Source organism: Oncorhynchus gorbuscha, linkage group LG23, assembly GCF_021184085.1.
Source record: "Oncorhynchus gorbuscha isolate QuinsamMale2020 ecotype Even-year linkage group LG23, OgorEven_v1.0, whole genome shotgun sequence".
NCBI classification, from domain to species: domain Eukaryota; kingdom Metazoa; phylum Chordata; class Actinopteri; order Salmoniformes; family Salmonidae; genus Oncorhynchus; species Oncorhynchus gorbuscha.
The window spans coordinates 67,025,324-67,046,282 of NC_060195.1; the positions used below are offsets into that span (position 1 = coordinate 67,025,324).

A 20,959-nucleotide genomic window follows, 5' to 3' on the forward strand; every position below is an offset into this window, starting at 1 on the left:
CATTGATGACAACCCTACCTTGCAAACTGCTAGAATTGGTTATTCAACTCTATTACCCCCTAAACATAGACAGGTTCCACACTAAAAACATGACTTTGATCAAGACATTTATCAGAATCATTAAGCCTAGGCCTAATCACCAAACAGATGTCCTGGCCATAATGCATCCCCATGCTGTGTTCAATGGAGAACTTTTAACCCATTAAAAACATTCCAAAGAACAGGCATAATAACTAAATAGAACTTCTGTATATCCAAAAGGTTTGGGCCTGTAACCCTAACTGGCCAAATTGAGCCCCGTTTAAATTGATCCCTGAGAATAACTGTTCCAGACGCAAGACGCAATTCGCACTATTCTGTTCTGTTTAATACAAAAATAATAACTATAAAATACACATGGCCAAACAAGTCAGTTCCAACAAGTCAGTTCGTCAAATTTCTGCCCTGCTTGTGCTGCCTCGGTCAACTGTAAGGGCTGTTATTGTGAAGTGAAAACATTTTGGAGCAACAACGGCTCCGCTGCGAAGTGGTAGGACACAAGCTCAGAACGGGACCGTGTGCTGAAGCTCGTAAAAATTGTCTGTTGCAACACTCACTACCAACGTCCAAATGACCTCTGGAAGCTACGTTAACAGTTATTGTGCTCATCTGGAGCTTCATGAAATGGGTTTCCATGGCTGAGGAAATGCACACAAGTTAAGATGACCATGCGCAATGCCAAGCGTCGGCTAGAGTGGTGTAAAGCTAGCCGCCATTCGACTCTGGAGCAGTGGAAACACGTTCTCTGGAGTGATAAATCACGCTTCACCATCTGGTAGTCTGACGGACAAATCTGGGTTTGGCAGATGCCAGGAGAATGCTACCTGCCCGAATGCATAGTGCCAACTGTAAAGTTTGGTGGCGGAGGAATAATGGTCTGGGGTTGCTTTTCATGGTTCGGGCTAGGCCCCTTAGTTCCAGTGAAGGGAAATCTTAATGCTACAGCATTAAGACTATTCTATGCATTAAGACTATTCTACATTCTAGACTATTCTATGCTTCCAACTTTGTGGCAACAGTTTGGGGAATGCCCTTTCCTGTTTCAACATGACAATGCCCCCGTGCACAAAGCGAGTTCCATACAGAAATGGTTTATCGGGATCGATGTGGAAGAACTTGATAGGCCTGCACAAAGCCCTGGATTAATTGGAACACCGACTGCGAGCCAGGTCCAATCGCCTGACCTCACTGAGGCTCGTGGCTGAATGGAAGCAACTCCATATTAATGCCCATGATTTTGGAATGAGATAGCCGATGAGCAGGCGTCCACATACTTTTGGTCATGTAGTGTAGGTGTCTTGACTGATAAGCGGGCGGGAAAGAAGAGGGTTGTCTGCTAAATTAACAAAACAAGGCTATGCCATTCTACAAGCAAGCGCCACATTGTTGAGGTTAATACTTTTTCGAAGACTGTTCCACAATATAATATAAACTGTTAATATTACAGTTAAAACTCATCTTAAATGGCATTTATTCACTGAATAATTAGAAGGCAATTTAGCAATTAGGACTCGTTATCTGTAATGGTTATGATATTAGGCATTGTTGTTCACTGTTTGCAAATAGATAAGTGCTTTCCCCCCCATTTGAGTACTGAAAAAAAATATGAACAGTCAAAACATGTAAAATGCCCATTCCTATCTGTAATACAGTCAACGCACACACACACACACACACACACACACACACACACACACACACACACACACACACACACACACACACACACACACACACACACACACACACACACGTAACAGTCAACCAACACACACAAGTCAAAAACGGTCATTTACTCAGTCGTCAACACATAATCCTGTCAGTTACTCACATGATAGTCATGGACTGTAATCAATTTCTCCATCGTCAACCAGAACATTACTGTCAGTTACTCAAAACAAACCTAGCAATACTGACAATGTAATGACTGTGTGGAGTAGCAGCTTGGGTAAGGGACAAGGGGTTGAAATGGGCCGGAGCCCCTGACGTACCTCACAGATGGTGCAGTAGTGCGCAGGCTCATCCCTGTTCCTGCCCTGCAGTACCGTCTCCTTCCCTGCCGCGGCTAGAGCCTCCTTCACCGACTGACACTGCTTCAGAGTCCTCAGCAGGCAGTACCTACATCAATCACACCATGACATTTAAAGAAACCCAGACACCTACACGTTTTAAGGTTACGTTTCCCAGCAGCCACGTCATCAATATGCACGTCATCATCCAATCTGAAGCCCTCTATTCAGGGATGCAAACTGCTGAGGGCACAAAAAGGTAACACTTTTTTTGTTGTTGCACTGAGACAAGCAAAAAAAATCCTTGCTAGGGGGAAATGCTGGTTTTAACTAATTAAACAGCAAAATAACAATCAGTCTGTGTGTAAAATAAAGTGTTTAATGTGAACCTAACTCACAGCAAAAAAATGTAAGGAAAGCAATCCAATATTATTTGTTGCCTAGACTTTACTGCAAATGACACTCGAAGTCTTGAGGGAAAAAAACAATGCACTAATATTGCAGTTAGCCATGACAGCCTTTATAATAGAACGCTTGTGACCACACACACACACACCTAAATATTGCACGTGGGAAAAAACCAATGTAGAAATAGAATGAAACAGGCATTCTATTTTTGCTCTAATATAGTGGCCAGTCTAGTAGACGATCAAGTGCACAAGGCAACATTTGTACATAAATGACGTTCACTGAGTAAAAAAAATGTAATATTCCCCCTCACTCACACTAAAGTTTTACTGTCAAATACAACAACAAAATCATCATCTTTGGGCTACACTGCACGTTATTACATTGTACACTTTCTGCCTGTGGACATTGTTCTACAATGTACCAGCAGAGCATGATACCCTTTGTTGACATAATTGATCTCTTTCAGGCAGAGTGTAACACCTGGCATACCTCTTTATCCACTGCAAGGAGTCATATACCAGTTAATACTATAGCGAATTGGTTAGGTTACTAACGTTAGCTCATCTAGCTAGCTATCGGACTTCATTAGGCAGCAAATTTTCAACAGAAAAAACTCAATTATTTAATCAGTTAAGTTGGCTAATGTTGCTCAACATTTTTCTGGCTAGCTAACGGTGAATTCGATCCAGCTACCACAGAAAGATATTTAATAATGCTTACAATTATTGATCCACCCCACTTTCTCCCTCACCTCAAAAACTTTCCAAACTCCAGTTGTTTTTCGGTTGCAGCTCATGAAATACGCTTCCTCACCTTCTCACCCCGTCTCCGTGGTCAAACCTCTCACCTACCTCTTCGTTATGGTTCAGGGATGCGCTACTGTAACTGGCAAACTGCCTTTGCACCCTACTGCTGTCTTTCCAGAGCGCGCACTGATTCTCTAACTAGCAAATTGATCGTCTCTTCTCTCTTCAGTCATGTGCTGCGCTGCATTCCGTTGATGTGAATGATTGGCTGAGCCTTGGATACAGCCAGTATTGCGCCTAACGCACATCACTCGTTCACTTACAGCCAGTTGTGATCCAAAGCACCAGCCCTTCATCGGATCTATACGAATAACATAGGTCACCTATTTTGCCGTATTTCGCTGAGAGGAGACTAGTTTGCATCCCTGTGTCACTCTCCACCCCTCATGACAGACTGGACACACAGTTGTAACATGTGGCAGGAGAGATGCTCACAGGGTGAAACTAAACTGTAAAAGACAGTGACGTACTTGATCATCTGGAAGAGCTTGTGGTCGGACACCTTGATGTTGCGGGCCATGTTCCAGGAGAGGTGCACCATGGGGACATGGGACTTGACGCTCTGGAGCTTGTTCCACTCGTAACGCTCCACAGCCAGCTTGTACTGGTGGGCTGTGGATGTTGTGAAATTAACACTTTACAGGTCTAGAAACAGCTGACAAACTGATTCTGGTGTCAACTATCACTAAGAGATAATATCCATGTATTATTGTATTCATAAATAATTATTTTTTTAAATTACTAAGTGTTTTTACAGTAACCGAAGGAGCAAACAAAAGCTGCATCAGAGGCTTACCACTGAGGGGTCCTACGTTCCAGGCGATGTTGTTGCACCAGCCGATGGCCTGGACCCAGTGGACGGTGCCAGTGTTGAGCCACACCAGGTCCCCTGGCCGCTGGATGAACCGGTAGACAGGCACATCTGCCTCATACAGGTCCTCCAGGTTGGGCCACCACGAACCCATCAGGAAGTTGATGTTGTTTCTGATGGAGAGCGAGGGGAGGAAAAGAGCGAGGGGGAGTAAAGAGCGAGGGGGAGGAAAGATCGAGGGGAGGAAAGAGCGAGGGGAGGAAAGAGCGAGGGGAGGAAAGAGCGAGGGGAGGAAAGAGCGAGGGGAGGAAAGAGCGAGGGGAGGAAAGAGCGAGGGGGAGGAAAGAGCGAGGGGGAGGAAAGAGCGGGGGAGGAAAGAGCGAGGGGAGTAAAGAGCGAGGGGAGCAAGGGGAGGAAGAGCAAGGGGAGGAAAGAGCGAGGGGAGGAAAGAGCGAGGGGGAGGAAAGAGCGAGGGGGAGGAAAGAGCGAGGGGGAGGAAGAGCGAGGGGGAGGAAAAGAGTGAGGGGGAGGAAAAGAGCAAGGGGGTATTTCTTTTCAGTATTTTCTCATTTCTGTAAGAGATGTGGAATTAGGACTTGTATTAAAGACCATCTAATTTCAGTCTTTTCTGTCTTCTGGGCCATTCCTTATATTATCTGTATTTAAAATCCAAATAGTTTTGTTGTGGAAGGCCAGAGAGAAGAGATGGGTTAGTTAGATCTCCCTTGTTTCATTAATGCCCTCATTCCTGGATTCAATTCAGCTCCTTTCCTTCCTTTCACTCAATATCTCCCTGAATCACTCCTTTTTCATTCAGACAGTTTGCTCTTCGTGTTCAAAGCGAGCCACAAAAGAAACCGACCCTCATCTTGACACCCCATCTGACGTCGTTCCTTTTCTGTTCTCTGCTGTTCTCGAAGACCCCCCCCCCCCCCCCCGCCCCATTTCTCATTCACTGACATCACTTTTTTATAATGTATTATCACTAGCCTCTATGGTTGTTCGGTCCTTACTTTTCACAGAAGTTGCTCATCACTCCCCAGTAGGGTTCTGGCACAGCAAACCACTCACAGTCCCCAGGGCCGATGTTGATGTTGACAGAGCAGAAGTTATTGTGTTCCTGATGACCTGGACCACAGAGACAAAGCAATACCGAGTTAGAACTGTATTATGTCATGTTTGGGACGACCCCCCCCCCAAAGAAAACCACATAGAAATGTTATTTCTAGATCTGTCATTCTCATTGAAAGCAAGTCTAGAACGCGCTAGATCTCTGAGAAACTTCCATGCTTCCCATTCTTAACTTTGGGTTTTGCCTCTTACTTTCAGTTTTGTACACCAGTTTTAAAACAGCTGAAAATACAATATTCTTGGTTATGGAAAATATATTTCACAGCGGTTTAATTATTCTCTACACTGTACATGCTTGTCTTGGCACAAAGTGAATTAGGCAAACTATTAGAATTTCAACCAGGAAATTGTAGAGGGATTTCTGCATAGTGCATCTTTAACAGTCTGTCTTTGTAACTCATAAGTATCAATATAAAAAAGCACTAGAAACTGCAACAGCTTGTCCTATAAAATTGTATCGCTGTACCGTGTCCTTGCCTAATATGTACAGTGTGTGTGTGTGCATCTACCTGGTATCCTGCTGCCGGGGACCTTCATGTAGAGCTGTACAGTGTTCATGCCCAGGATGGTGTGTCCTACGTGGCTGAGCAGATTGCCAGCAGACACCACCCTGGCGAACGCAGGCAGCTTACTTAACTCCTGCAGCTGTAGCTTCCACCTGGGGGACGAGGAGAAAGGGGGTGTGTTCAGAGGCGGCAATGCGGTTTAGCAGAATTTTGTGACCAATGCCATGTCTGACCACACAAGCACGTACTTTCTTTCGTCCGACACGTCGATGTTGGTCCCAAATTTGATGTGCTTTAGGGGACCCCTCCTTTTGCGTGCCACACTGAACACAGCAGGAAGAAATAATGATTAGAAAAGGTTGATAGGTTGTGAATATATCAGTGAGAAATCCTGACAGGTGTGTGTTGCTCACCTCTCTGCTGATGCTGGCTCAGCGTCTGAGGGCTCCTTCAACGCCTTCTTCTCATTCTCCTCCTGAGAGTAAAGAGGATCCCATTCAAAAAGACACCGAGCATTGGGAAACAGGTCTGTGTGCGTCAGGGTTTCTACATTTCTAAATGAAATCGCATCTTAACAGTTTTGGTACATAATCAAAAAGAGCTACTATTTTTATTTTTCAACTGGTAATTGAAGCACGCCTCCCATTCACTATGAAAGTGCAGGCCAACAAGCTATCAGTGTGACATCCACCACTTTACAATGTGAGCTGGGGGCAGTATGCATTTTGAAAACAAACTTTCAAATGTTGAAACCTGAATGTTTATTTTCATTTCAATAATAAAGTTGTTTCTCACAACCATTGTCACGTGGTTAATCAAAAAAATCAGAAATAAAATGATACAAATCTAAAAGGGAAGTCAACTAAGGAGAGATCACCAGCCTGCCATATGGACACTTATACCCCGTGATCCATTGGCAGCTAAAGAAATGACTGCATGGAACTCAGAGCCTATAGACCAATACAGCAGTAGGCCTATAACGTCCATTGCTCTTTCACACCGATTGGTGATTATAGAGGGGGAGATTGTCGGAAAGATTGATCAAAATCGCTTACTGCAAGGAACTACAGTATAGTTTTAATATATTATCATTCACAGTGGATGTTAAAAAAACAGCAGCAGGACAGGTGTGTCTATGCATCCTCAGGCGCGCACTCCCTCAACATTATCAGGACAGAGAAACCAGTCATGCTCACATGGAGGACTCCAAACAAATCAGAATTAAAAATATTTACAAATCTCATAATTGGTTACGAAATAAACCAAAACTCATTTCTCACAAGTGTAGCAGGTTGTGAACTCTGCAAACAACGTTCCCACTCTTGAGAATGGTAAATGACTCATTAATACAAGCTAGGGCTGGGCTACATGACGATATACATCGTTTGACAATAGAAAAATGTCTATCGTTTCATATTGTGCTCTATCGTTTATTTTGTTTTGTCGCAAATCACACTTTACAGCAAATTTGCAACACAAACATGGAAGAGAGTGAAGGTGACACAGAGCAGAGAGACACGGAGCTCGTACCTAAAAGAGGGTCAACGTTGGTCGCATGGACGTGGTTTGGGTATGAAAAGTCTGACACCGACCAGAAAACCATCCAACGCAAAATATGCAGCAGGACGGTCCCGAAAACAGGCTCAAACACCGCTAACCTCTTACCCCCTACGCAAGAATCATGTGAAACAGTACGGAGAGAGTCAATCGATGAGACCCAACAAAAACTATTTCTAAATTGAATTTACAGAAGATGTGCTATATCGTGATATGTATTGTTATCAGGATATCACCCAGCCCTAATACACGCAATAACATAAAACAATGTTATCGAATGACAGGGATTAACGGTACATTTACTACTGGCGATGGAATACCAAGACTGTGCACTGCTGTCATCAAGGCAAAGGATGGTTACTTAGAAGACTCTCAAATATATTTAAATGAGTTTAACACTTTTTTGGTTACTACATGATTCCATGTGTGTTATTTCATAGTTTTGATGTCTTCACTATTATTTTACAATGTCAAACTGGAAAATTAAAAACACTTGAATAAGTAGGTGTTGCTGAACTTTTGACTGGTACTGTTTGTAATGGGGAATTTATCAAAAAAAGAAAAATATTCACACAATGAATGGATAAGATTTGGCAGGAAACAGCTGAGTCATTCTTGAGAGCAACTCGCCTCTACCTTCGCCACACACCCCTCCCCTTCTTCTTGTCTAAACATTTAAAATTATACTCAACACACATTATCTTCATATCTGAGATGTTTTTCTACTGACAGCCACAACTCAGAGGCTCTTTGACATGCGCGTTGCCCACATTACGGGCTTCCCGAATAGGCATAGAAGCTTGTGATTTGAAACAATCAGATATTTTTGTCAAAATAAGCTAATGATCCTCGATCCCTCTGTGGCCAAGTCATGCTCTCTGGTAAAGTATTTTGAATGATTACAGACAGGTGTAATTATTACATCTATTTCCATTTACTTCCCTATTGGACCCACTACTATGCCATCTACTGTTCTATTGGTTTTCAGATCAACTTTCTTTAGGTGTCCAGAAGCCAAGGCACCATCCTAGTCATATTAACAACCCATCCTAGTTGTTGCCTCAAGATTCCCCCTCTTTCTAAGTTTCTAACAGAGACTTTCATCGGTCACATATGGAACTGCTAACAGGTGACCTGTTTAGAATGGTGTTTCTCAACAGAAATGATGTTTTATTGTCTGCTTCATTACAGGAGTTGCATGTTCTGTTAAGCTGCATTACCGTAATCTACATGTGATTTCTGTCATTCTGAGCACCGTGGCCTTACTGGAATACGCACCCGGTAAATTTAAATCTTCCTATTCACGTTCTCCAGCGCCACATATTCCTAACGGAAACCCTGGGTGTATGCATGTTATGCATTTCCCTCTACTAACCCGTAGTGACTCCTGGAAGGAGGCAGCCTGGTACTGGGCATATTTGGCGATGGTGGTGTGACCTCGGCCGCTCTCGCAGCGCCACATCTTCTTGGTACCACTCAGGTCCCAGTTCTCGTCAGCGGGCTGAGACAGCTGGGTACGACACTCAACCAGATGGTCTGGGTTAGCCTCCACTAGGGTCTTAGTAGAGAACAGACCCAGGTCTGAGAGAGGGGGAAAGAGGTAGGAGATGATTAAAAAGAGAGCGAGAGAAAGAGTGAACAAGGGGTAGAAGCAGGCACTCACTCAAATAAAGGGCCTGGAAACCTGCTAATGCTCAAGCTGCATTGGGGCTTGCATAAGTGCAACATCAAAGTTAATGGTCGGCACCAAGGACTCCTTCATGGGGCATTTCTCAATTGAATTGGTTCAACTCCTGCGTCCTCTCTCGCCTCCTTTCGAAAAAGGTCAAAGGTAATTGAGGATAGGCGGCAAAGAGAGGGAGGATTTTAAAGCTCTGAAGGAATCAGGTAGGATACTCATAACCATTTATTTTATTTAACTAGGCAAGTCAGTTAAGAACAAATTCTTATTTACAACGACGGCCTACCCCGGCCAAAACCTAATCCGTTGGGCCCTACGGGACTCCCAATCACGGCCGGTCGTGATCAGCCTGGAATCGACCCAGGGTCTGTAGAGAAGCCTCTAGCACTGAGAAGCAGTGCCTTAGACTGCTGCGCCACTCGGGAGCAGCAGTTGATGAAAGATGCCTATTGAGGAGGGGAAGACTCATCCGTTCACCTACTAACAAATTGACATCTCCATCACTTATCAGTTTCAAGGTCACTTTGGAGAGAGGGTGGTGGAAGGCTTTTGCCCATATGAGAAAAGGCAAAACCGGGTATTGTAATGACAGTCCTAACCAGCAGGTGGCAGTAGAAATGGTAGACTCACCCAGTTTGAGCGCCCCGGCCAGCCCTCTGATGACGGTGACAGGGTTGGAGGGGTTTGTGCAGAACTGGTGCAGCGGAGGGAAGAAGGCATCCCTCTTATTCTCCAGCTGGGGATCAAATACACAATAAACACTTTTTTTTAAAGGACATTCAATATTATTTCAATTGAAAATATACAAGTCTTCAAAACACCTTTTGAATGTTGAGTGTATATACATTTGTAAGATTCTCATTAGAATCACATTGACCAAAACATTCCCCTTTCATTATTATACTATGACGAGAAGTCTTTCTTCCATACTCACATAGATGCTTGGTGTGGGGGGGTTGAGTTTGTCCTTGGGCAGGACTGGGGAGGGAGGAGGGGGCAGGCGAGGAGGGGGACACTTATCCAGCAGTATACTGCTGCTAGACAAACCGTTCTTCCCCAGGTTTCTGAAAGAGAGAAAAACAGGGAAAGGAGAGACAAATAGAGAACAGGGAACAAACAAGATTAGCTTGTTGGTTTTACAGTATCATCTCTGCTCTAACAGTTCCCTCTACCAACAAATGCAATACTACCATCTTCCCAAAAAAGGGAGACAATCAAAAACTCCCTTCAGCCCAAGAAAAACTGGTACAGGGCCCCCCCAGTCTAACCTGCAGGCCTTGAGCACGTCAGTGGAGGAGGGGTAGATGGACACAGAGGAAGAGGATGATGGGGGGGTGCGGGCATGGGGTGGCGTGGGTCTGCGACACGTGGCAGGGGGGTCCGCCTTCAACGGGCTCTGGGAGTCCTCGGAAATGCCCCCCTTGCCGTTGCCATTGACGACGGTGGCGGGTCCGGCTGATGATAATGCTGCGGTGGTGGTGGAGGGGCTGTTGAGGCCGTGCGGGCCCGTCGACTGGCCGGGCTCGGTGGATTTGGGCGAGGGGGTTGCGGTGGACATGGCAGAGATGGGGGAAGAAGCGGCCGAGGAGACGGCCGGGTGGATGTTGTTGATCTTGTTGTGGGGGGCGGAGGTGGTGGGGTCACCCCCCTTAGGATTGTCTGAGCTGTGGTGAGGGGACCGGTTGCTCGTCCCGCCGTCTCCCGCCGCCGACTGTACGTGATTGGATAAGCGTTCCGCCGCGGCAGTGCTATTGGCCGTCGTCGTCTCCCCAGGCCCTTTTGTTGCCGTGGCTGTGGGGCCGTTGCCGAGGGGCGTGCTCTCTTTGGTAGCAGGGGTGCCGGGTGCTCCACCTGAGGTAGCAGAGTGAGAGGGAGGGGACGGGAGGTGGTTGAGAGCCTGTTGCCGCGGCGACGGGGCGGAGGAATGTCCAACCTGATTGTGGGGCGTCTGTGGGTGCGAGAGGGGGTGGGTTGACCCCCCAGAGGAGGAGAGAGACCCATCCCCATTAGGACCCGCCCAATGTGGAGCGGAACCCTTCTGAAGCCCCTGTAGAGAGAGGGGAGCAGGGAGGGAACCCCACTGTTAGATCAGAATAAGGACTATAGCTAAACAACATATAGTAGGTCTGGTTCTCTCCTCACTAAGGAACATCTGAGATAACTAAGCAAGAACTAGTACAGAAAATAATAGCAGTTCACTCAGAGCCTATATGAGCTTCACATAGACCTGACTAGAGTGAACAGGTAGAGTCCTACCTGAGTGGAGTTTAGGTGCAGGGCCCGGCGCGCTGTGTCCTGTGATTGGGTGCTTGTGCAGGTGTGAGGTAGTAGTGCGCCGGGCTGCAGGTAAGGCACGTCTCCGTTGGGTCCTGTGGCCGCCACCGGGTCATCATCATTATTATTATTGCCCACAGAAAGTGTGTCAGAGTGTCCGTGTGGTGTCCCACCTGCCAGAGGCCCGTTGGCCAGTGGTCGAGGGGGGCAGGGAGGCCGCAACGAACCCTGAGGGGCCAGGTGGGGCCGGGAGAGGGGCAGGCTAGAGTGAGGAGGGGGAAGAGAGTTGGTAGCTGAGGGGCCGTTGGGGAGGGAGGGACGCAGCTGTCCAGATGCATTCTGTCTCATCTGTAGAACAACATAATCACAACATCAGGGTTTAGTCTAATTAACAACAGCACTTTTAGTGGATTAACATGAGTTAGTCAATATATTACTCTACATTAGAATAATTAGAAGGGACATACAGTATACTGCTTGCAGGCCATCAGGTAAACATCTGGGGGTAATAAGTGTGTGTGTGTGTGTGTGTGTGTGTGTGTGTGTGTGTGTGTGTGTGTGTGTGTGTGTGTGTGTGTGTGTGTGTGTGTGTGTGTGTGTGTGTGTGTGTGTGTGTGTGTGTGTGTGTGTGTGTGTGTGTGTGTGTGTGTACCTGCTGCTGGTGCTGCTGCATTAGGTTGAGTTGTGCCTCCAGCTGCTCCAGCATCTGCAGCTGTAGGGGCTTCAGACTGGCCCGGTTACTCCTCAACTGGTCCAGGAGCTGAGAGCACCGAGGACGTACAGATTAGTGTGTGTATGTGTAGAGACGGAATCAGCAGGGGGACGCAGGTGAGGGGCAGGGTGTGTTAAGTGTGTGTTTACCTGCAGTTTCTGTGGTGACAGGTACCAGTTGGGGACAGGCTGCTGTGCCGAGTTACTAGCCCAAGAATCTGGCTGGCTCTGCAAAAGGAGTGTTTGAGAGTTAGGAGTGAGAGATTCCTCATCTTCAGCCAACCTAAAATATTTAAAATGGATGCAAGTGGTATTGTAACATACTGCTCACACGATTTCCTATGCTACCTGACAATAGAACAGACAATCATGTCTGTTCTACAAAAACACATCAGATCTCCATCTGAATATAGTGTAATATACCTTTGCTGGGCTGGAGGCCCTCCTCCTCTTGGCAGGGCTGGACTGGTCCTCCCCCTGGCCCATAGGGCCCACGTGTGGGGGCAGAGTCTGGCCCGATCCCCCTCCCTCCGAGCTGTGCTGGGGCTTACACGCCTACAGCGAGGGAGGGAAGGGGAGGAGGGAGGGTGAAGGGGTTGCAAGGGAGGGCAGTGAAGGGTGTTGAAAACATGATAGAAGGTAAAGTAGTGAGGTAAAGTGCACAGAAAGACAGGAGGGATGCAGGAGAAGAGAGAAAGGGACAAGAAGGGGTAGATCCCAGGCAGACAGGAGGGATACAGGAGAAGAGAGAAAGGGGTAGATCCCAGGCAGACAGGAGGGATGCAGGAGAAGAGAGAAAGGGGTAGATCCCAGGCAGACAGGAGGGATACAGGAGAAGAGAGAAAGGTACAGGAAGGGGTAGATCCCAGGCAGACAGGAGGGATGCAGGAGAAGAGAGAAAGGTACAAGAAGGGGTAGATCCCAGGCAGACAGGAGGGATGCAGGAGAAGAGAGAAAGGGACAGGAAGGGGTAGATCCCAGGCAGACAGGAGGGATGCAGGAGAAGAGAGAAAGGGACAGGAAGGGGTAGATCCCAGGCAGACAGGAGGGATGCAGGAGAAGAGAGAAAGGGGTAGATCCCAGGCAGACAGGAGGGATACAGGAGAAGAGAGAAAGGTACAGGAAGGGGTAGATCCCAGGCAGACAGGAGGGATGCAGGAGAAGAGAGAAAGGTACAAGAAGGGGTAGATCCCAGGCAGACAGGAGGGATGCAGGAGAAGAGAGAAAGGGACAGGAAGGGGTAGATCCCAGGCAGACAGGAGGGATGCAGGAGAAGAGAGAAAGGGACAGGAAGGGGTAGATCCCAGGCAGACAGGAGGGATGCAGGAGAAGAGAGAAAGGGACAGGAAGGGGTAGATCCCAGGCAGACAGGAAGGATGCAGGAGAAGAGAGAAAGGTACAAGAAGGGGTAGATCCCAGGCAGACAGGAGGGATGCAGGAGAAGAGAGAAAGGGACAGGAAGGGGTAGATCCCAGGCAGACAGGAGGGATGCAGGAGAAGAGAGAAAGGGGTAGATCCCAGGCAGACAGGAGGGATGCAGGAGAAGAGAGAAAGGGGTAGATCCCAGGCAGACAGGAGGGATACAGGAGAAGAGAGAAAGGTACAGGAAGGGGTAGATCCCATGCAGACAGGAGGGATGCAGGAGAAGAGAGAAAGGTACAAGAAGGGGTAGATCCCAGGCAGACAGGAGGGATGCAGGAGAAGAGAGAAAGGGACAGGAAGGGGTAGATCCCAGGCAGACAGGAGGGATGCAGGAGAAGAGAGAAAGGGACAGGAAGGGGTAGATCCCAGGCAGACAGGAGGGATGCAGGAGAAGAGAGAAAGGGACAGGAAGGGGTAGATCCCAGGCAGACAGGAAGGATGCAGGAGAAGAGAGAAAGGTACAAGAAGGGGTAGATCCCAGGCAGACAGGAGGGATGCAGGAGAAGAGAGAAAGGGACAGGAAGGGGTAGATCCCAGGCAGACAGGAGGGATGCAGGAGAAGAGAGAAAGGGACAGGAAGGGGTAGATCCCAGGCAGACAGGAGGGATGCAGGAGAAGAGAGAAAGGGACAGGAAGGGGTAGATCCCAGGCAGACAGGAGGGATGCAGGAGAAGAGAGAAAGGGACAGGAAGGGGTAGATCCCAGGCAGACAGGAAGGATGCAGGAGAAGCAGGAGAAGAGAGAAAGGGACAGGAAGGGGTAGATCCCAGGCAGAGATGGAGGGATAAAAGGAAAGCAAGAGAAGAGGGTCGCAGGGGAAATTAAAGGGCAGGTAGCAACGTGAAGGATGGAGAGGAAGTGACAGAATAAAGGGATAGGCAGTTAGAGAGGGAAAACAAAAGCAGGAGGGTGATGTTGGGACTTCAAAACACATATTTCTTCCCTGCATTTATATTTTTTTACAAACAATCTGCAATGATACCCTGAAGACGACTGGTAAGAGTGGAATTTCTCATCACAAACCGTCAACCCTTCCACGTTGACAGAGTCTCATCGCCAACAAAGACGCTTGGCCATACAAAGGCTTTGCCTGCTCATACCACAACGCTAAGCCCTTCAGTTGCAGCTCTTAAAACTAAATCAAAATGTTCAAAAAGACAACTCCAGGTGTGAATTGTCATCCTCCATTCGACATGAAAATGGATTTGTTGAAAACATGGGTAGTGGTCATAATCAGAACACCTGAAACCATGTCAACCTGTTTTTTTGTATGAATACAAGTGAAAGAAAACAACCCTCTCCCGTCTCCTCCCCAAAACAAACATCTGAAGACGGCTTCAGTTTGTATAGACTGATGCTGAGAATTATACTCAACGAACACACACACACACACACACACACAGTAGAACTAATGTCTATAATGAAAGTGAATGAATGGTACTGCAACACTAGGGGTCGCCGCTAGGTTTCAGAGGCAGCAAGGCACCCGATGACCTCAGGATGAATGATAGGTAGAAAATCAACCTGGAACTATTCTACTGAGACACAACCTCACCAATCACAACGACAATCAACTGAAGTCTTGCCGCTATTCAACAATCGTCTCAGTGGAGAACAGAGTATTATTTTTTTGTATTTGAGTATTTGTTTTATTTTTTATAAATATGTATTTTTATATTGTGTAAAGACACTGGATGTCACAATTAAAATGTATTATTTTTTAATAGAGAAATTAAATTAAACCAATTAAATTAAACCAAATTGATCTTTGAGCTGTGAAGCCATGATAACAGATACTGAGACAGTGGGTAGTGAGGTTGGCCTGTGGCTGTGTCAGGGAGATTGGGGAAGGGAGGAGGGGATTGGGATGGGCAACACCTCCCTTGATCCTGTCAGTCATAACAAAAGCCCTAAGCAGTCATAACATTTGCATGTCATGTCTCAAGCCACTATGACTAGATCGCTGCCTTAACAAGCTGCACCTAAAAACCACACCAGGTACAGCTATATGAATGACTGTTACCATGGGTTTTTCCAGTCACTGTAACGTTTCCAGATTGTGAGCATAACTTGGTTAAATTGGTTCTTATGACTGCTCTAGGGCATCGGTTACTCCACAGGAAGACTCATGGAGAAGCTCCAGGTGATGTGTTGCCCGTTGGCGGTGGTGTATAGAGGGTTGTGTGTGGGGGTGTGGGGGGAGTGGTCTATCTGGTCTCACCTGCGGTGCAGTGTTCAGGCCACCCTGCCTGGAGGTTAGCTCTGCTGGGATTGGTAGACTCCAGGCCTCATCAATAAGAGGAAGCATTTTACTTTTACTCTGTAGACTAGTGACCTGGGGGTTACTCAACTGAGCCTATGGAATGGAAAACGTGTGAAAACAACATTTTAATGACTTAAAAAGATCTTGTGATCAAAATGTTATTGTCTTGTTACGGTCGCTCTCATGTAGCCGGTTAGCTACTCGCTTGGCCTATCAGTGACCCCATCTGTTACTGAGGATTGAATATGTTTGCCCATTATGGTCTTTAGTAGAGTGGTCAACCAAACAGGGAAGTCATGTTGGGGGTCATATGTGCACTTTGAATGAATTTACACAACACAATCATTAAAACAAACAATCACGTTGTCTTAATGCCAGGGAATTATGCTCAAATTACTGGTGACTGGAGAATGTTCCCTCATTCATACATACAGATGAATGCAGGGTAATGTTTTTACATCAAAATGGACAAGACACATGGGGTATGGGACTGGAGGAGCCAGGTTCCACTGTGTAGTTCACTTTCCACAATCTGTAGTTCAGAATAGTCAAGTTTGAGTAGCCCAGCAGCTCAGATCATAGGTCTCTCCAACAGTGGGATTCAAAGTGGGTCTTCAGACCTCTCCCACCCAGTCCAATCAACTCTTAGCCCCTGAACACCCATTTTAGTTCTGAAAGATGGGAGCAAACATGGTGATAACCTAGTCAACAAGAGGGCTAGATTAAACCATTCCCACTTTGCTGACACCTGTCCAAATTCTTTCAGATCTCCAACAGGTGAAAAAAAGAAGCACCCAACCAGTGGTCAGTGAAGTCAGGAGTATCCCCTCCCCTAACCATCTAAGCTGTAGGGAGCTAGGGGTTGATTTGGGACTGAACACCTCCCTCCCGAGTCTCTCCCCCTGTCCTCACCTGCAGGCATTTGATGCGTTGTGTGAGAGCGGTGGCGTTGGAGCAGGCCTTGCTGCGCATGGCGTTGATGTAGCACTTTATGGCGTCATGCGGCTGGCTGCAGGACTCGTAGAGTGTTCCCAGGTCCATCCAGGCAGCCGCATGGCCGTGGTCCAGCTGCACTGCACAGATGTATGCCTGCAGAGCATCCATGGGCTGATTCTGTTGCTGGTACAGAACACTAATGGAGAGAGGAAATTATTGAGGAGAGGGGGACAGGGAGAAAAAGGGGCGGGGAGGGGGTTGAATATTGAAAAAGAGGCAGAGAAAGAGGGGTAGAGAGGTTAAATATTGAAAAGGGGGGGTAGAGAGGACAGAGCGGTGAGTGGTAGAGGGTTAAATATATAAAAGAGTAGAGGACACAGTAGTAAGGGGTGGAAAGGGTGACAGACAGAACGACAAAGGAAGGAGAGATATGGGATGGTGAGAGGGAGAGTGATAGCAGAGCAAAACAAAGACGGATCGAGAGAGAGAGAGAGAAGACGTATGGTCTAATGCGTACCCTATTGAACACCAAGTGTCTGCACTGGCTTCTGATTTGTCTATGGACTGCCTGTAGGAGACGAACGCATCCTGGACCTTGCCAATACTGGAGTAGCACCTGCCCAGGAAGTACCAGGACTGTCCCGAGTTGGGGTCTGCTTCCAGTGATTTCTGCAGACACTGGATGGCATAGCTGTCCTTGTTGGCTCGGTCTCCTAGCTGCTCCACCGTGTGGTGCATCCAGCCTAGTAGAGGGGGAGAACACAGAACAATAGGTCAACCATTCCATCACTAGCCATCATCTCATCCATCCATTTATTCAGTGCCAGACCCAGTCTTTCTTTCATCAGCTGTGTGTGGTCTTACCTAGCTGCTGCAGGGTAGTGGCCTTCACCTGTGCTGGGAGATTCTCTGTCTGCAGAAGGGTCTCGTACGCCTCCTTGGCAGCCCGGTATCTCTTCTGCAGAAAACGGGAGAATGAGAGCAAGGGAAGGAGAACGAGAGGGAAAAAAAGGGAGGGTGAGAATAACGTGCCATATTTGACAGATTAAGCAGTGTCCCTAGCCTGCACCAAAATATTTTACTCCCAACAGACTGCTGGATGTAATGACTCTGCTGCAGCAACGTCCTACTGACACAGCAGAACACTGACTGACCCACAGCTCTGCACTCCTGTGGTGCTACTGCAGTCAGTCAGCCTACATGGTCCGATTATTAAGAGCTGCTGCTTAAGCCAAAGCAGTGTGAAAGACGAATCACACGGGCATACGAGAGATAGGGACTCCTGTTACCATGGCAACCACATGGAACTGACCGAGAGGGAAACCCATCCATTTTCTAGGATGCGTGGTCATTTGATCACAACACAAGGCTCTCTCGGATCAATTAGCCTAGCTGATAAAACGCTAGCTAGCATAGAATAGTTGTGTAGTTAATATTTTAGGGTAAGTAACCTATTCTTGAACAGCGTTGTTAAATACTTACTGAAACGGAAAGCACATAGTACAAACAATTCAATGAGATAAGAGGAAAAGGACAGGGCTTACCTGAATCTCATACAAATGGGCAATGTGGAACTGAACTGAGGAAGAGAAAGACAAAAAAAAAATACAAATTGTTGGCTACTTTGGAGAAAAATTCCAACATTCAGCATCAAAATTCTGGTCAAAATGGAATGACTCCAGTAAAACAGAAATGATTGCAGTTAATCCACTGTGTTGAAAGGATGAGCTGCTAGGCTGTCTCCTCCGGTGGCAGCAGGTTGACTTGTCTGTAGAGCAGTACTGTGTGTCTCTGAGCAGAGTGAATGAGCCCAACCAGATTGATACACAGAGGTGAGACTGCCCTTGATGTGCCCGTGTGTGTGAGAAACAGCGAGGGAGGATGTGTTGTGTGTGTGTGTGTGTGTGTGTGTGTGTGTGTGTGTGTGTGTGTGTGTGTGTGTGTGTGTGTGTGTGTGTGTGTGTGTGTGTGTGTGTGTGTGTGTGTGTGTGTGTGTGTGTGTGTGTGTGTGTAACAGAGATAGAAAGGATGCGTGTGTGAGTGAGAAAGAGAGGGAGGATGTGTGCGTTTGTCCCTGTGCCTGATTGGAAACACTCCAGCGGGACGGGTATAGGGGGTCTCCTAGGTAACAGGTTCCAGGCAATAGGAGCCAGTAGAGGGGGAGAAAGCCGAATGAAATAATATCATGCAGTGTAATGTTTTCGCTATGCTAGATAAACCCTACCACGGCACCTCCTTTCACTCTGATCAAATAGATTGTTACAGTTGTTGGGTTAGCTTCAGTGCATTCTGAAAGTATTCACACCCCTTGACTTTTTCCACATTGTGTTGCATTACAGCCCAAATTTAAAATAATTAAATTGAGATGTGTTGTGACTGGCCTACACATACACGTCACATGGCGGCAGGTAGTCAAGTGGTGAGAGCGTTGGGACTAGTAACCGAAAGGTTGCAAGACCGAATCCCGAGCTGACAAGGTAAAAATCTGTCGTTCCGCACCTGAACAAGGCTGTTAACCTCTCTAGGGTATGTGGGTACGCTAGCGTCCCACCTGGCCAACATCCAGTGAGATTGCAGAGCACCAAATTCAAATACAGAAATACTAATGAAAAAAATTCAGAAAAAGGTACAACTATTTTACATTGGTTTAAAGATTAACAACTTGTGAATCCAACGACGGTCAGATTTCAAAAATGCTTTACGGCGAAAACATACCTTACGATTATTTGAGAACATAACCCAGTAGACAAATCATTACAAACAGTAACCAGCCAAATAGAAGAGTTACACAAGTCAGAAATAGAGATAAAAATTAATCCCTTACCTTTGATGATCTTCATATGGTGGCACTCAGAAGACATTCATTTATTCAATAAATATTCCTTTTGTTCGATAAAGTCCCTTTTATAGCCGAAAACCTCCGTTTTGTTCGGGCATTTTCTTCAGTAATCCACAGGCTCAAACGCAGTCACAACAGGCAGACGAAAATCCAAATTGTATCCGCAAAGTTCATAGAAACATGTCAAACGATGTTTAAATTCAATCCTCCGGTTGTTTTTAGCCTAAATAATCTATAATATTTCAACCGGACAATAACATCGTCAATATAAAAAGGTAAACAAGAAAGGCACTCTGGTCGCATGCATGAAAAAGCTCTGACACAGCAGGGTCCACTCATTCAGACTGCTCTTACTCCCTCATTTTTCAGAATACAAGCCTGAAACAAAAAGACTGTTGACATCTAGTGGAAGGCATAGGAACTGCAGTTTGAGTCCTAAGTAATGGCATTGAATAGAAAACTACAAAATAAATCCTACTTCCTGAATGGATTTCTCAGGCTTTCACCTGCCAAATCAAGTCTGTTATACTCAGACATGATTTCAACAGTTTTAGAAAAACTGAGTATATACTAAGTATACGCATATCCTATCTTCTGGGCCTGAGTAGAAAGCTGTTTAATTTGGGCATGCTTTTCATCCAAAATTCCAAATGCTGCCTCGTACCCTAGAGAAGTTAACCCACTGTTCCTAGGCCGTCATTGAAAATAAAGAATTTTCTTAGCTGATTTCCCTTGTTAAAAGGTAAAAAATTAATTAAAAAATGGAACTTTATTTATTGCCTGAATATATGAGGCAACTTAGCAATTAGGATTCGTTATCAGTAGGGATGCACGATATATCAGTGAACATATCGGACGATATTAGCTAAAAATGCCAACATTGGTATCAGCCCAATGTCTTGTTTAACACCGATGTGCAAAACCGATGTCAACGCTGACGTGCATACCTATGTCGGTACTTGACGCTATGACGCCAAAGTAAAATTTTGCACGACACATGCAACACAACATTCCTAACCTAGCCCATGATGTCTGCTGTGTGGATCGAGCAGTTAACAAGTTGAATAGTAATTTGAAGGAGGAACAACATTTCAGCGAGACAATTCAAAGGTGAAATCCATTAACGACAAAATAATAGAATTCATTGTCTGACAATCAACCGCTCTCTGTCATGGGCGATGCAGGCTTTCGCGACTGGTCAAGCACCGGTACGCACTACTAAGTGCGTTATTTTTCCCTACCGGAGTTACACAGTAATAGCATAACTGCTATTAGCTTGACGACATACAACGGAACGCCATTTGGGTCTTGGCGCGTCAAAAAGGATGCACGTCAAATAACACTATGACGCGTTAAATCCGTTTTTAATTTGACACGTCAAATAACAGTTCTATTAAAGAATGTTGTGCTGTGAATTTGCACGTGCCACCACTACCACTATCAGTAGCACTGTCAAAGCTGTACAAAAAAAGCAAACACCGGCCACGAACGATGTGTTTACAATACCCCTTTGGTAAGAAAGCATTATTTGTTCGACAGCAACTTCTGGGGTAGCTAGCTAGC

General features: G+C 46.2%; 1 protein-coding gene across 2 annotated transcripts in view; it reads right to left on the reverse strand.

Annotated features, from left to right (window-relative positions):
• LOC124011612 (lysine-specific demethylase 6A-like) overlaps positions 1-20,959 on the reverse strand; it is a 50,791-nt gene that overhangs the window by 4,484 nt on the left and 25,348 nt on the right. The window contains exons 8-27 of one of the 2 annotated variants that reach the window (XM_046325064.1): positions 18,102-18,136; positions 17,422-17,515; positions 17,075-17,300; positions 16,534-16,753; positions 15,580-15,714; positions 12,360-12,491; positions 12,087-12,164; positions 11,878-11,985; positions 11,208-11,573; positions 10,220-10,998; positions 9,886-10,015; positions 9,582-9,687; positions 8,646-8,851; positions 6,127-6,188; positions 5,962-6,036; positions 5,717-5,865; positions 5,090-5,204; positions 4,062-4,249; positions 3,736-3,877; positions 2,031-2,157 (exon numbers count right to left, since the gene is read on the reverse strand). In XM_046325064.1, the coding sequence (XP_046181020.1) occupies positions 2,031-2,157; positions 3,736-3,877; positions 4,062-4,249; positions 5,090-5,204; positions 5,717-5,865; positions 5,962-6,036; positions 6,127-6,188; positions 8,646-8,851; positions 9,582-9,687; positions 9,886-10,015; positions 10,220-10,998; positions 11,208-11,573; positions 11,878-11,985; positions 12,087-12,164; positions 12,360-12,491; positions 15,580-15,714; positions 16,534-16,753; positions 17,075-17,300; positions 17,422-17,515; positions 18,102-18,136 (3,473 nt within the window). The remainder of the gene's footprint in view (positions 1-2,030; positions 2,158-3,735; positions 3,878-4,061; positions 4,250-5,089; positions 5,205-5,716; positions 5,866-5,961; positions 6,037-6,126; positions 6,189-8,645; positions 8,852-9,581; positions 9,688-9,885; positions 10,016-10,219; positions 10,999-11,207; positions 11,574-11,877; positions 11,986-12,086; positions 12,165-12,359; positions 12,492-15,579; positions 15,715-16,533; positions 16,754-17,074; positions 17,301-17,421; positions 17,516-18,101; positions 18,137-20,959) is intronic. The other variant, XM_046325065.1, reaches the window with a different exon arrangement.